This window comes from Herpailurus yagouaroundi, unplaced genomic scaffold (genome assembly GCF_014898765.1).
Source record: "Herpailurus yagouaroundi ecotype Mexico unplaced genomic scaffold, PumYag 202, whole genome shotgun sequence".
NCBI classification, from domain to species: domain Eukaryota; kingdom Metazoa; phylum Chordata; class Mammalia; order Carnivora; family Felidae; genus Herpailurus; species Herpailurus yagouaroundi.
This window is the reverse complement of record NW_024412433.1, coordinates 584,801-598,810: the sequence shown is the minus strand read 5'-3', so window position 1 is coordinate 598,810 and position 14,010 is coordinate 584,801. Positions and strand designations below refer to the sequence as shown.

The 14,010-nt window shown below is 56.6% G+C and overlaps 1 protein-coding gene across 3 annotated transcripts in view; it reads left to right on the top strand.

Moving 5' to 3' along the window:
• Positions 1 to 10,385, top strand: part of PPP1R7 (protein phosphatase 1 regulatory subunit 7) — a 29,171-nt gene extending 18,786 nt beyond the window's left edge. For all 3 annotated transcript variants that reach the window (XM_040450402.1, XM_040450403.1, XM_040450404.1), the window contains exon 10: positions 10,074 to 10,385. In XM_040450402.1, coding sequence (XP_040306336.1) covers positions 10,074 to 10,250 — 177 coding nt within the window. In that variant the 3' untranslated portion in view covers positions 10,251 to 10,385. The remainder of the gene's footprint in view (positions 1 to 10,073) is intronic.
• The last annotated feature ends 3,625 nt before the right edge of the window (positions 10,386 to 14,010 follow it).

The window sequence follows — 14,010 nt, the reverse complement described above, 5'->3', positions numbered from 1 at the left end:
TTATCAGCGTGAATCTACGAAGCCTGTCCTCTAAGGCTACTCTGCCCCGTTTCTAGGCTGTGACCCTTCTTGGGTCTCTAGTGAATGCCCTGGGCATTTAACGAGGTCTCTGCCTCTGGTTGGTGATGGCGCAAACATGTCCTTTCCGTGCATGAGCTCTGGCCTTGCCCAGTTCATTGCTTCTGGCGCCTCGTGGCTTCTACGCTGTGGCCAGTCCTGTAATTTCACGCCACCATCCACACTCAGTTGTCAGTCCAAGATTCAAGGGGACACTGGGTGCCCTTCTGGAGCTTTTTTCCTATACAGCTCACTCCTCTCCAGAAATCCCAGCTGCCTCTGCCTTCCCAAACCAGCTTCACTGTCTCAACTCACTGTGGCCTCCAGGCTCTACTTGGGTTCCCCTGTGGTCCACAGCGTGCCTGCAGACAGAAGGCCAGATGCACACAGAGCTCACCTCCCTCGTTTCCCTGCTCTCTGGAGTCACTGTCCCGTGTCACCTGTTGTCCGGTGTATGCAAACAGCAGTTTCATGTTACTTGTCCTGTCTTCCAGTTTACGACAGAAAAGTGGAGTCCCGCTCCAGTCCTTCCCTCGCTTGAAGTGGAGGTCCTGTGACTTCATGTAATTTTTCACTTTTCTCTCTCACTCCTCCACGGCACACCGTGAGCTTCGCGGGGCAGAGGAGTCTCACTTTTGCTCAGTGTTGCCTCACCAACCCCTAGAACAGTGCCTGGCACACGCTCGGTTGAATGAGAGGCAGGAATTTAGGAGAGGAAGCTTGGGTAGCTGGGTGGAGACCAGCTGTGGATAACATGGAAAATGACCCCGTGCAGGTACGTGAGCTGAGGGTTACTGTATTAAAAACGGCTCCTTGGGGCGCCTGGGTGGCGCAGTCGGTTAGGCATCCGACTTCAGCCAGGTCACGATCTCGCGGTCCGTGAGTTCGAGCCCCGCGTCGGGCTCTGGGCTGATGGCTCAGAGCCTGGAGCCTGTTTCCGATTCTGTGTCTCCCTCTCTCTCTGCCCCTCCCCCGTTCATGCTCTGTCTCTCTCTGTCCCAAAAATAAAAAAACATTTAAAAAAAAAAAAAAAAAAAAAAAAAAAAAAAAAAAAAAACGGCTCCTAGAGGGGCGCCATTTGAAAACGGGAGGTGGGGGACAGAGCACGAATAGGCATGTCGCAGAATAAGAGGTAACAGTTGCTCGTAGGTACATAAAGCGTTTCCTACTTATTAATTTTTAGAATACACTGAAACAGTGAGATGTGGTGTTTTGATGGTCAGGTTGACAAAGCCTTTGCTAGAATGAGGCGTGCGTTGTGGCGAGCACTCCCTTGGGCGCCGGCAGGACTCTGGTTGACACGTGTTCTGGGGGGCATTCAGAGCCTTGGAACTTTCACATCTAAGACCTAACAAAATGATGAGAAAGTCAAAGATTATGTACAAAAATACATAGACATCAGGATTTGCGTTTGTTGTTTTTTTTTTTTACAGTGGAAATAGCTTTGTTGTATTTTCTAACGATAAAAGTATTTCTGTTCGTTGTAAAAAAGAAAAAGATCATATTACAAAGAAGAACGAGAAATCTGTTTTTTCCTTGGTTTTCAGCGTTTAGTGTCAGTTTAGAAAAGGTCATAAACCCAAAACTTATAAAAACAATTGTCCAGATTTTCTTCTGAAACTTTAAATTTGTATCATTCATATGTTCTCTCCAACTTAGGGAATAATGAATTATGATGTGGCCACACGATGAAATATGCTACTATAAAGCAAGGCTTTCAAATGACGTTTGTAAAGGGGATTTAATTACAGGAAAATGCTCATAATGTTGATGGGAAAAAAGGAAGGTGCCAAGTATTCGGGGGCAGATCCGGGTGTTGGTGAACGCAGTACACGTGGACGCTCGCACACAGAGAAAGGCCAGAGGAACGTGGGTAGAAACGAGAAGCCCTGCTCTCTGGATTGCACACATACAGCGGCTTCCTTTTTCTCTCTCTACTCTGCGGTTCCTCCAAGTTTTCCATGGTGAGCACGTATGTCTCTCGCGATTGAAAACCAAAGCATGGAAAAGTACATTCGAAGAGAAGCAGAGGTGAAGCTGACGCCAGTGCCTCCCGCCAAGATAGGCTCTGTGGCTCCCAGAGGAGGCCGAAGAAGACAGAACAGAACATTAACAGCGGTCTTCCTTTTGTGGCGAGACCGTGCAGGATTTTTATCTTTTTCTTTTCCTCCCTTGCTGTATTTCCCACTCCTCGGCAATGAACATTTTTATCTTGGGAAGAAAAAGAGAAGGAGGTGTATTTCCACGCATGCTTGTCAGCAGGGGCCGAGCAGGTGAGCCACATGGCCGCCTTGTGTGCTCCATACTGGCGGGAGTGCAGGGGCCAGTGGAGGCCAGCGGAGGCCGAGACCCTTCTCCTGCTGCCCCACAGGTGACTGAGGCCACGTGAGCAGACCTGGCAGGTCGCGGCGGGGTGAGAAAGAAGGGAGTGAGTTCCAAATGAAACATCGATGGTGAGTCAGCAGAAACTGGTCACCAGCTGAGGGAAAGGCGAAGGTCACGGGCAGGGAGATGTGTGGGGCCGAGCAAGAAGGCAGCAGTTGAGCTGGGAGCTGTCTAGACGGCCTCCCCTTCACCAGATCATCCCGGCTCCCAGAAGTCGGTGTGGACGAGCCCAGATACGTAGCGTGCTGCGCAGAAGTTAGTGCATGCGTGTGTAAAGTGTATAAATAAGAGCGGGTACATGTGTCCCTCCTTTCTGCAGAGAGAAACCCCAGAAGCATCAACCTGCAGAAACGGTCGCCCGTGGGGCCCGAGGGGAAGGTGGAGGGTGTAACAGCAGACCGTGTCTTCTCCAAACACATCATTTTGCAGAGTTTTGGTTTTTGAAAATGCTTTATGCATTTTTTTAAACATTTTTAATTTACAATTCTAAGTGGACTGAAACAAACGACTCAATATTTCAAATTCCTACAATAACGACACAGAAGACAGTGACACAGGAAAGACTTCTCTGACCATACGGCCTTTGGGAGCTGCATCCTAAGCACAGAAAGAACTCCTAAAGGATCTTGAATGTCCCTTGGTGGTTTTATTAGTGATAATATTGGTGTTATGATTTTGAAGCTATTTTAAATATGTTACAGGATAAATATACTAACATGAGTAGGATCCTTCCGAATACTCCACATACAAGAAAAGAGGCACAAATACAAAGTCACACTAGTGTGGCCTGTCGTGTTGGATTTGGATCTGGGGCCAGGTTTAGGCATGGAGGGAGGAAAGGCCGTCAGTCTTCCCATCTCGCACAAACAGCTATCACATGGGCAGGCATAGGGAGTAGCTGTTTCCGGGCCATGGGCTCGGGGCGACCACTGTGTCCACACCGCGGCCCTCAGCCAAGGGTGCTCGCCACCCACAGGTGGGCCCAGACACAGAGCTGCGGTTTCCCCAAGCAAAGGAAGCAGAAATCGGAGCTTGGGCTCCCGGGGCTGAAATTTTCAGGGCAGGCTCGCAGCGGGGCAATGGCCACACGGAGACAAAGCCAGAGAAATCAGCCTGAGGATCCCTCAGCCGAAGGATAAGCAGCACATGGGCAGCAGGCCTGGCAGAGGACAGCTGAGGACGTCAGGCCGGGTGGAGATTCCGGATGCCACGCAGCGTGTGGAGGCACCGCGTTCCAACCTGCCAGGGCGGGACGGCTGTGCCCGACACCCCAGAAAGCGCATCGACAGCCCAGCGCAGCCACACGTCAGAGGCACATGCAGCACTCTCCCGGAGCCTGCGACCAGGCCTTCACAGGACCAGGAGGCTTCGCAGAACACCGCTCTTTAGAGGAGGACGGCAAAACGCAGGCTGCAAGAAGTGTGGCATCCACAGCAGCCAGTGTGCAGAGAGGCAGGAAAGTGCCACCCAGAACAAGGAGAAAACATCCATAGAAACCACAGGAGATGACCCATGATGTGTCCCCCTCACTGAGGTCCTGGCATTCGCGCCCACGTGACCCCTGCCCACAAGTGTGTGTGGGCCTTACCAACTCATTTCCAACAAAACATGGCAGAGGCCACAGGAGCCCACCCCTGTGCTTGGGCTATGAAGAGGCTGCCCTCGGGCCCAGGGACTCTGTCTGGCTCTCCCTCTTGAATCCGTACCTGAATACGAAGTAACAGACACCACTTCTGACGCCAGCAGCACACAAGGCACACGTCCCCTTTCTTGAAATGCCCTACAGATTGTCCACAAATAGGTGGTTGTGATATTCTACCAGTTACTTACAAGATGTGCCTTGAGAATTCTTCCACACCTCTGTTTTCAAGATGTCACTGAGTTTAGGGGAAATTAAATGTAAATCTTCTATATAAACATCAGCCACAAAAAACCATCGTAATGGGAAATACATCCTGTGAAGTTGCGGTCTCCAAAACCACAAGCAGTCTGCTGGGAAGATGTCGAGCAGGGAGACCGTCGAAAGCAGAACTCCAGTCGCGGACTCAGGCCACCTCATCGCCGAAGAGCTGGATGTCTGCCGTGTGTCGCCCCACGTAGAATTTGCTAAATGCAAAGGGCAACTTCATCCATATGACCAAATTTACCATCCCTGACAGCAACAGCCTGATGCTGTGTCCCCCCGCCCCCCCATGTGAGTCATCTATAAAACGTACTTGCCAAAAAAGTTTATTTGCTCTAACCAAGCATTCAGACCTAACTTTGAGTTTACAGGAAACACGGGGGCTAGGAGAACATGCTAGGTGACACCAAAAGAGAGCCAGAGGGTACGTCCGAACGAGGGGCATTCCACAGGAAAGTTAACTGAGTTTCTTCACAAAGTCAATTTCATTTAACAGAAGAAAAAAAAAATGTGAGTTGAAGGTGGGAAATGTTCTAGATTAAGAGACTAGAAGTTGTACCTTCTGGGGAGATATTCTCTAAGGGTCACACCCCACCCTGTTCCTTTACGCCCCGGTTGTAAAGAACGTAACGGGGAACAGGAGGTGCCGTGTTTTCCCTCAGTGAGTATAACATCTTTGCCCCGGCCTGGGCTCAGGAGACTCTGAACTGTGTGTGGAAACAATACAAGGGAACGGTTTTGCGCTCCATTTTGGAAACATGAAGATAAGACTCTAAAAGTTTTCTGTATCCAAGACATCATTCCAGTGTTCCAGTGGGGAGGAGTGAAATCTCCAGTTCCGCACTGATGGAATCCTGGAGGAAACTGGCCTGAGGCCGATTGGATCACCCGAAATGCTGGATCTGGACTCTATAGAGATAGTCTCCCCCCCCAGAACTGGCGGCATGCGGGTGTCCGCGGGCACCGTGATGTGCAGGACGGCAAGCGTGCGGTGGGCAGATAGGAGAAAACGTGTGTTTTGAACCAGAAGAGGACCGGGTGCTGTGCGGCCTCCTGTGCCAGAGCTGACAGCCTGAGTCCACCACTGTGATGTTATGAAAAGGTTTTTAAGCAGACTATGTTGCAAAAAACCTTATTTCTTCTAAAGAATGCTGCACTGCTACTTTTATTTTGCTGTGTTAAGGTCAAAGCGTAGGTACGTGTGTGCACCGTTTTGGTGGCTGTCCACTTTGGCGGTGGATGGACCGCTTCCCCGGCACTTCTAATCGTGCCCACTTTGCATTTGGCCGTGTGAGCGGCTCACGGGTGGGGAGATTTATGCTTCATCGAGTAACACTTGAGAATGCGTCCTGAAGGAGCTGTTGTCCAGCGTCCCCTCCAGGGGACGCGCCACTCAGGCCGACGGCAGAGCGCCTTCTCAGTGTCCGGGCCCTCTTGCAGGTTTCCGTCCCTTCGCGGGGCCGAGACCTGGGTTTTGGAAACCTAGACTTTCCGAAGCAGGTGGCACCCTCGGCCCACAAGAAGTCATGTGAAAAGAGGGTTCCTCGCCCAAGTAGGTCTGGGAGTGCGCGGGCTCACGGGGAATTAGTGCAGACGTTCCGGCCGTGGCCGCCGAGCGGGTAGCGGACTGGCTCCAGCCACGAGCAAGCACAAGATGTGGTTTGGCTCTACTCGGGCAGAGCACGAGGCTGTGGCCCCGGGGAGGCGTGGCAACTGTGGAGCGAAGAACAGGACCCGTGGTCAAAGTTTATGGCAAGACAAGGCATAAGGCACTGCAGAGGGGGTAGCCGTGCAGAGAAGGGGCCCAGCACACCGTGGCCGAGGCCCGAGCCGTCTGGGCCCAAGGCCGCCCCACTCAAGGCTCACGCGGTGGCAATGCGGGGGTGCGGTGCCCACGTAGAGAGAGCTTGCCAACACCATCAGCATCCAGGCCAGACTCCACAGAGGCCATTCCTGACGGAAGGACCCCAGGCTCAGATTCGACCTACCGCAGACCCGCCCTAAATAAAGCCGAAATCAAGCTCAAACTATCTCCAGAGGTGGAGTTTGGAGGTCGGTCCCCACCAAGTCGGAGGGACCCCGACAAAGTGTGAAACCAGGTTCACGCAGGGCGTGCTGATCAGCTGGTATTAGAACAAAAAATCCATTCTCTTCAAAGAATCCAGTGTCGATAGCACGTTATCCACAATGTCTAGCGTTTGGTCTAAAATCACAGATCTATAAACAGAAAAATATGATCTGTGCTTAAAAAGAAGTTGTCACAAGAAACCAAACCCTTGGTGCCAATTAATCTCTGGGCCTGGAGGGGAGTTGTGGTGTCTTGTTCTCATGCCCGCCTCCAGACGGTTCTTCCTCCTCCCTAAAGGCCTCCCGCCACGCAGCCTGGTGTGCTCACTCCACCCCGGGGGCCTCACCCCTCCCTTCCTTGAAGATGTCAGGACTCGCTCCCACCCAGCACTGCCCCTGCCACGCGCGGTCCTTGCTGCCCTCCGAGTCCGTGTAGGTGTCCCAGGGGCCTGGCGCCTCCTCGCCCCCCCCGGGAAGGCACGGGGGGGGGCACCCCCCCCCCCCCCCGGCGGACCCCGAGCCCTGTGGTTGCCAGCTCCACGCAGTCCGCTCCATCCACCAGCATTCCCATCTGCGTGCGGCCCCATCGAGACCATCACCAGGGACCCCGGCCCCCTCTCCGGCTCTCGCCTTCTTGGGTGCTCACCCCCACACCGCTCCCACATCAGGAGGCTGCTGGCGTCACCCCCTTCTGCTCGACCGGCTCACCCTGCAGAAGGTGTTAACTTCGCCTTGGCTGAGCCCGCCATGCTCCCCGCAGTGCCTTCCTGCCTTTCGAGCCAAGCTTAGCCCATCTTCTCCGGGTCAGGCTCCTCCGCCCTCGCCGGACGTCCTTGCGTGGAGAGAACCTCACTCTCAGCCCCCCCATCACGGCGGATGTAGGCGGTTCTCTGCGGCCACCTCCTCTTCGTTCAAGGACACCCACCAGTGACGCCCCTGCCCCAGCCCGTAAAAGCGTTTCCACCCGTGCACAGATGGGCTGCAGCCTCTCCTGTCCTGAAGGCTGCCCTCTCTCCTTGACCATGACCTCCTCCCCCCCCACCCACCCCCCGCCATCGCTGCCCTCCTTTGCAGGCAGCCTGCTCAGGAGACCTCTCGTCTGGCTGGCTGTCACTCACCTCCACCCTCCACCCTGGGACTCACTCAGCAGCAAGCTCTCCCCGTGGCCTAGGACGGGCACGCACCCCCAGCCACGGTGATGGTCTAGCGGTCGGGGCCTGTGCTATACCTGGCGTGTTGGAAGCTTCCCTCCACCAGCAGACATGTGGCTGGATTCAGTGTCCCTCGCACCCCTCACTCTACGCTGGAGTGCCTGCCCGGGGTCCGGTCTTGGGCCTTCTCTCTGCCTAATGAGCCTCTCCAGTCCAAGTACCCCCGTCTGCTCCCAGCACCCATATTTATATTCCCAGCCCGAGTCTGTCCTGGGCTCCGGATTTGCAGCAACAACTGTGTGCCCAGCGCAGGACGTCGTTGGCTGACTACCCACCCCCAAACCCAGCAGCACGTCCTGAGCCCGTGAGCCTCCCTCCCCAAGCTGTCCTTCCTCCATTTTGTTCAACAGCCTCCCAGTTCTTCGGGCCAAAAATCTCAGAATCTTCCTTTGTTTCTCCTTATCTTTTACACATCACATGCAAGACGACGCCTTCCCTCCCCCTTCTACCCAGAATCCAGCCTCTCTGCACCTCTGCTGTCAACACCGTGCCACAGAGCCACCATCATCCCTGACCGGCACCATTAACACCACTTTCTAATGTGCAGCACTCTCCACACGACCGTGACCAGATTCAAGTCCACAACCCTTCCAGGGCCACCATCTCAGTCCTTCAAAGTCCCCACTGCCACGCCCATGTCATGTCGCTGCTGAACCCCAGCTCCTAGAACAGAGCCTGGTACGTGAGAGGTTCTCACGCATTCGCCCAGATGCTGAGCCGCCGTGTCAGTGTTTCAGACCCGAAGGCAAGGCAGTGTCCCAGAATTCCATGCCGACTAACGTGCTCTTGGCTCGCAGCGCTTGAACTCCCCTGGCGCTCCTGCCGAGGGGCCACAGGTGGGTTCCTGGAAAGGCTCCGCCTCCTTCCCATTGCGTGCGCGTGGGTCGCTCCTCTGTATGCAGAGGTGAAGATGAAAGGGGCCACGCTGTCGCCTCCACCCACCCCGGCTCCCGCTGCAGGTTCACAGAGGACGGACCTGCCCCTGCCCTTCGGGAGGAGCACACCTGCCCTCGGCCTGTGTGCGCTTGGAACTGGGGGGTCAGACCAGCAGGCCGTGAGGCCGGTGTGGCACCCCCCTGTTAGTGATGCCTACGCTCCCAGCGGCTTTCTGGCTTGCGCCTCATTTAAACTTGGTCATCGGGGCCACCCGGCTGGCTCAGTCGGTGGAGCATGCGACTCTTGATCTCGGGGTCACGAGTGTGAGCCCCACATGGGCTGCAGAGATCACTTAAATAAAAATAAAACTTTAAAGTTCCTGTCATCCAAAACCCTCCAATGACCTACTGGAGTCCGGTTGCCCTGCTTGTCAGAGCCAGCTGTGCCTCACCCCGGCGCCGCGGTCTGGGACGTGGCATGGGTAGGGTAAGATTGGCCACGGCGGGGCGTTTACACCACAGAATCTGGCGGACACTACCCATCAGGGCTCTTTGAAATCTCTTGGAGCTGGTTGCTGAGGCCGCCTGCAGGACCGCCCGGCCTACGCCCTCGCCTCCGCACCCCCCGGGGCAGATGGCTGTATCTAGCCTTCAGAGACTGTCCCGCCATCTGTGTTCACGTGGTCCTCTGCCAGATTCTTGGGGAACTGGCAGAAGCCAGGGTGGCTCACCCTCTGAGCCTCCTGTCTCGCCCCCCACGGAGGAGCCACCACCATCCACAGGACAGGTGTGGACTGAGCGTCATAAGCACGTGCTGTGACAGGCACTCTAAATCCAGAAGCCCACCATGCCCTCGTCTTGACGGTGGTTCAAAGAGAGAATTCTCCCTGGCTCTGGCGGGTCCTGTCCAGGTGGGCCTTGGCAGGATCAGGAGGGTGAAATCTAACCTGCTTTGAGCCTGTAACTCAGACTTCTGAGCCCCTCCTCCAGGTTCATATCCTGGGGCCATCATGTCAGCCATGCAAGGTGAGCGGTGGCCGGGCATTTACGTCACAGACCCCAGCAAGGGGCATCCCAGTGGGACAAGCCAGAGGCAACTTCGGGGACAGATGGACGTTTAGTCAGCGTGGCTGCTGCCCTGCTGACCATGTCACAGGCAGGGCGTGCCGTCAGGCCGTGGGGATGACTGAATGGGTCTGAAACAGAAACCAAACCTACTGTGACACGTTGCCAGGAGATGGGGCGGGGTTGTCCTCGGTGTTGCTCTGATCGTTTCTCCGCTGATGTTAACTTGGATTAGCCCCTTTCGTGGTGATGTGGCCCAAGTCCTGGGCATGAGCAAGAGCATTTCCCTTGGGACACTGCTGGAAGGTGGCCGGGAGGTACCGAGCGGTGACAGGGTTCCATGAGGGCACCAGGAAGACTTAATACCAAGTCACACTGTCTTCAGAGTGGGGAGGACGGGAGCGCGTCTGTGGCCTCGTGCCCAGGTGTGGGGGTGGGAGGCTCGGGCCCTTCAGTCCTACAAGCTTTTCTAACGCACTTTGTGTGTGTGTGTGTGTGTGTGTCCTCCAGATGAACGACAATCTCCTCGAGAGCTGGAGTGACCTCGACGAGCTGAAGGCAGCCAAGAGCCTGGAGACGGTGTACCTGGAGCGGAACCCCCTGCAGAAGGACCCCCAGTACAGGCGGAAGATCATGCTGGCCCTGCCCACCGTGCGGCAGATCGACGCCACCTTCGTCCGGTTCTGAGTCCTCCCGGCTCCTCGCCCGGGCCCTCTCTTCACAAGAACTTCCCAGCCACGGTTTTTATCTGCCCGTTGCTCCTCGAGCCGTCACTCTCAACAGTCACAAACCCAATGGCAATAAAAAGGCACTGAGTGATAACCGCCGTGTGTGACGCCCGCGCCGCTCTGGGATGCTGCCACGCGGTGTTCTAGTTAGACGGTCATGGTCCCACCTGTGGTGTTCCCGCCACATCAGTCTCCTCCTTCCTCTCCGGGAGGTCTTGGCCCTCATGAGAAGGGCGGGCCGGTGGGTGTGGGGGCGCTGCCCAGGGTGGGGGCACTCGGTGGCCGGCCTGGCCGCCAAAGCTGTTTGGTCTTAAACACCAGGTGATGCCTCAGTTTTTCTAATTGCATGTATTTAAAAAACAAAACTGGGCACAGGATGCCTCAGCCCTGCGTGCTGCAACCTTCCCGGCTCCTAGATGGTCGCAGCCATGCACCAGGCCCCTGCTGACTGCTGCCCGGGCTTGCCCTGCCGACCCAACCTCAGCTCTTCGGGGCCCGGACCGCCCGCAAGAGGAGACGCTTCCCACACGCACGGCTGCCCGTGCCGCTGGCAGTGCGGACCCGCCCAAGTCTCTGTTCAAGACTTTCTCCAAAGAGCCCACCTCCTGGCAGATTCTGACATCACTTCCCGGTCTTTCCCTGTCATGTTGGCTTGTTTCTTAGAAAATTTACGTCAACACTCACCCAGGGTCTCTCGGGGTCTCAGATTTCCCTTCTGCAGAAAGAGCACTGAATCATGGTCACCATGGTCCCTTCTCCAAGGTTCTAGAGCTGCCCTGTCCAGTATGGGGGCCACTTGCCATCACGTGTGGTTGCTTCAACATAAACTTAAATTTGTTAAAATGAAATAAAAGATTCAGTTCCTCAGTTGCACTTGGCACATTCCAGGTGCTCAGTAGCCACGTCTCACTAGGGGGACCTGTTCCCGTCGTCACAGAGAGTTCTGGAAGGTCCTGCTCTAGATCCTGATGAGTAGCCTGCACAGGCCACTCTTGAGAGCCAGGGAGCAGGTCAGAGGTCTCCGAGCGACCAGGTGACCCCTGCCAACATTCGTGGACCTGCCAGTTGTTGGCCTGAAGTTTAAGGTCACGTCTAGTTCCCAACTCACCTTCACCAGGATAAATCGTGTGGCCTGTCCCTGTGAGTGCCTGCCCACTGGAAACAAATTTCCGGGAAGGGGTCGGGAGGGCGCGGCCCCAGAAAGGGTCTTCAGATTACAGCCCTAGAAGTAAGAAGAAAGACAGTCTAGACACAAGCATTCGGGACTTGACTGCCACTGCTGGGAGCATTATTCACAGGCATCATCCACCCAAATACAACCCCGTCAGATGAACCACAGAACGGTGGAGGTGTCATTCCGGAGCAGCAGGCCACACCCGGCGGGACCTTCATTCATGAGCACACAGCTGACAAAGAGCCCTCTGTGAAGCAGAGACCGCATTCTTGCCCGGGCACGAGACGCGCCCCGAAAAGTGGGCCATGTGAACCACGAGGTCACCGCTTTTTAATCTGGGAGCTAGAGCGTCGCGGGTAGCGGCAGACGGCACATGTGTTCACCATGGCGTGGAAGAAAAGGAGCAATCGTTTATAAACACGTGCATGGGGAGCCATGTGGTGAAAGTAGCTGCGAACAGGATAGATTTGTCCTCATGGGTAGGAAAAGAAACCCAGAGAGCCTCGGGCAAACAGGACAGTAAGGAGATAAGCCTCAGCCTCTGGTGTGGATGAGGTGGGGACACGTGCCCAGAGCCAGTCCCAGTCCCACTAACATCCGGCCTCTGTGCTTTAACAGACCCAGGAAATGTACAGGGGGGAAGCGGGGGAAGGGGGGGAAGGGTGTGCAGAACCGGCAGTCCCAGACCAAGCGTCACTTGAATATTTGAGAAGCTCATTAAACTTAAGATCCACACTGAACCGTGAAACTTTGGACAAGGGTCGAGGGAGGCAGCTTCCTGCCGGATCCTAAAAGCTACAGACCAGGCTGGTGGGGTCCCGGCCCCAGACGGTGCCGAGCAGCATTGCTGTGTACAGGACACCCCCTGCGTGGCCCGGGGTCAGAAACCTCGGAGTGACCGGGAAAACGGGTGGCGGGAGGAAGTGCGGGAACACCTCTGTGAGCCGCAGTGGAGCAGAGCATTGATGCCCGGAGCGCAGCCACAGTCACGGTTTTGATGGGTTCGTCTACACAAAAATAAAATCCCTGTAGAGCACGGAACACCACGGGTAGACCACAGACAGCAGGTGAAGAGACATGCTCCCAGTGTTTACAACTGGCAGAGGCCTGATCAAAGAGCCCACTAGAAACCCGCCGAAGGCGACAGCAGGCAATCCAGGGAAGCCAGAGGGCCCGGCGACCACCCCCGGCGCGCCGGTCTTCGGAGAGGCACACACGGGATGGGCCGCTGCTGTGCCCCTACCCAAAATTAGCCGGGTCGAAAGCTCCCGGCGTGGGGTGTCCAGGAGGGCACCGCACGTGGGCCCTGGGCGCAGTGCCGTCACGGCCCAGGCAGAGGGACCCCAGGGGCACCCTGAACCCTAAAAGCGCACCCAAGCTGGGTCTTTGGCTACGGTAAATGTTCTTCGGCCGGAAGCAGCTCGCGGCGCCTGCTGAGCAACCCCGAGGAGGCTGCGGCCCCGGAAACCACGTGTGCGTGGAGGAGCGCCGTGCAGGGGCGCGCGCGCAGGCAGGACGGCCTGCGGGGGCGCGCGCGGACTGGAGGGCTCTCAGACGCGGAGGGAACGGCGGGAACAGCCAGGAATGAGGGGCAGCCGGGAACCCCGCCTCCTCACGCACGTGGTCCGAAACAACCCCAAGCAAAGACACCTACTAGGAGGCAAGTTTGGAGCGAGAGGGAGGGAGGTGAGGAGACAGCACAGACACCGGCAGGAGTGGCCATACTGCTGATCCCGCGGTGGGGGGGGAGCGTGGCTGCAGGGAAGAGACGCGACCGTGCGCACTCGACGCCTTCGCCCCTGTCCGTCGGCCTTCCCTCTTTCAGGTACTTGGGATCATACAGCGGTGAGCCAGACGACCCTTTGTTTCTTCGCATAAGATTTTTAAAACCCGCCCTTGGGAACTTCCCGGGGAGCGGGCGTAGGTTAAACAGCAACCGGAAGACAACTGTATGGCTAGAAGGTGACTCCACGTTTGGGAGAAACGTGCCTTTGGCCAGGCTCCCTGGCGGCAGGGGTGGGGTGACCTCGCTGAGGGGCAGAACCGGGCCAGAGCCACACGGGGGGGTGGGGGGAAGCAGGCCGAGGGGGCAGCAGAGAGGAGGAGGCAGAGCAGAGGGAGGGGAGAGTGAAGCCTCGGGCAGAGCATTCCGGAACCCCAATCCCCCGGGCTCGGGGCGCTTGGCGGGAAGAGCCTGGATGGGGAGTAAGCGCCGGCAGGACCCCAGCAGGCTGCAAGGGAGAGGCACAGAGGGAGGGGGAAGCAGGGAGGGGCAGGGGAGGTACCCTGAGGTCAGGGAGGGGCAAGGCAGGGGGACGGGCAGACAGACAGACACGCTGGACGCAAAGGTGGCGTCCTACTGCAGCTGGAGGCGAGCAGAGAGGGCGGTGGCCACCTGGGGGAGGGGGTGCTTGCTCCGTGCAGAGGGAATGTTTGGGAGAGAGGTGGAATCTGGGAAGGCTCTTGAGGGGCAGGGATGAGTCCTGGAGGGGACAGAAGGGTCCTGGGGAGCAAGAGAGGGTCCTGGGGGACGGGGGGGGGGGGG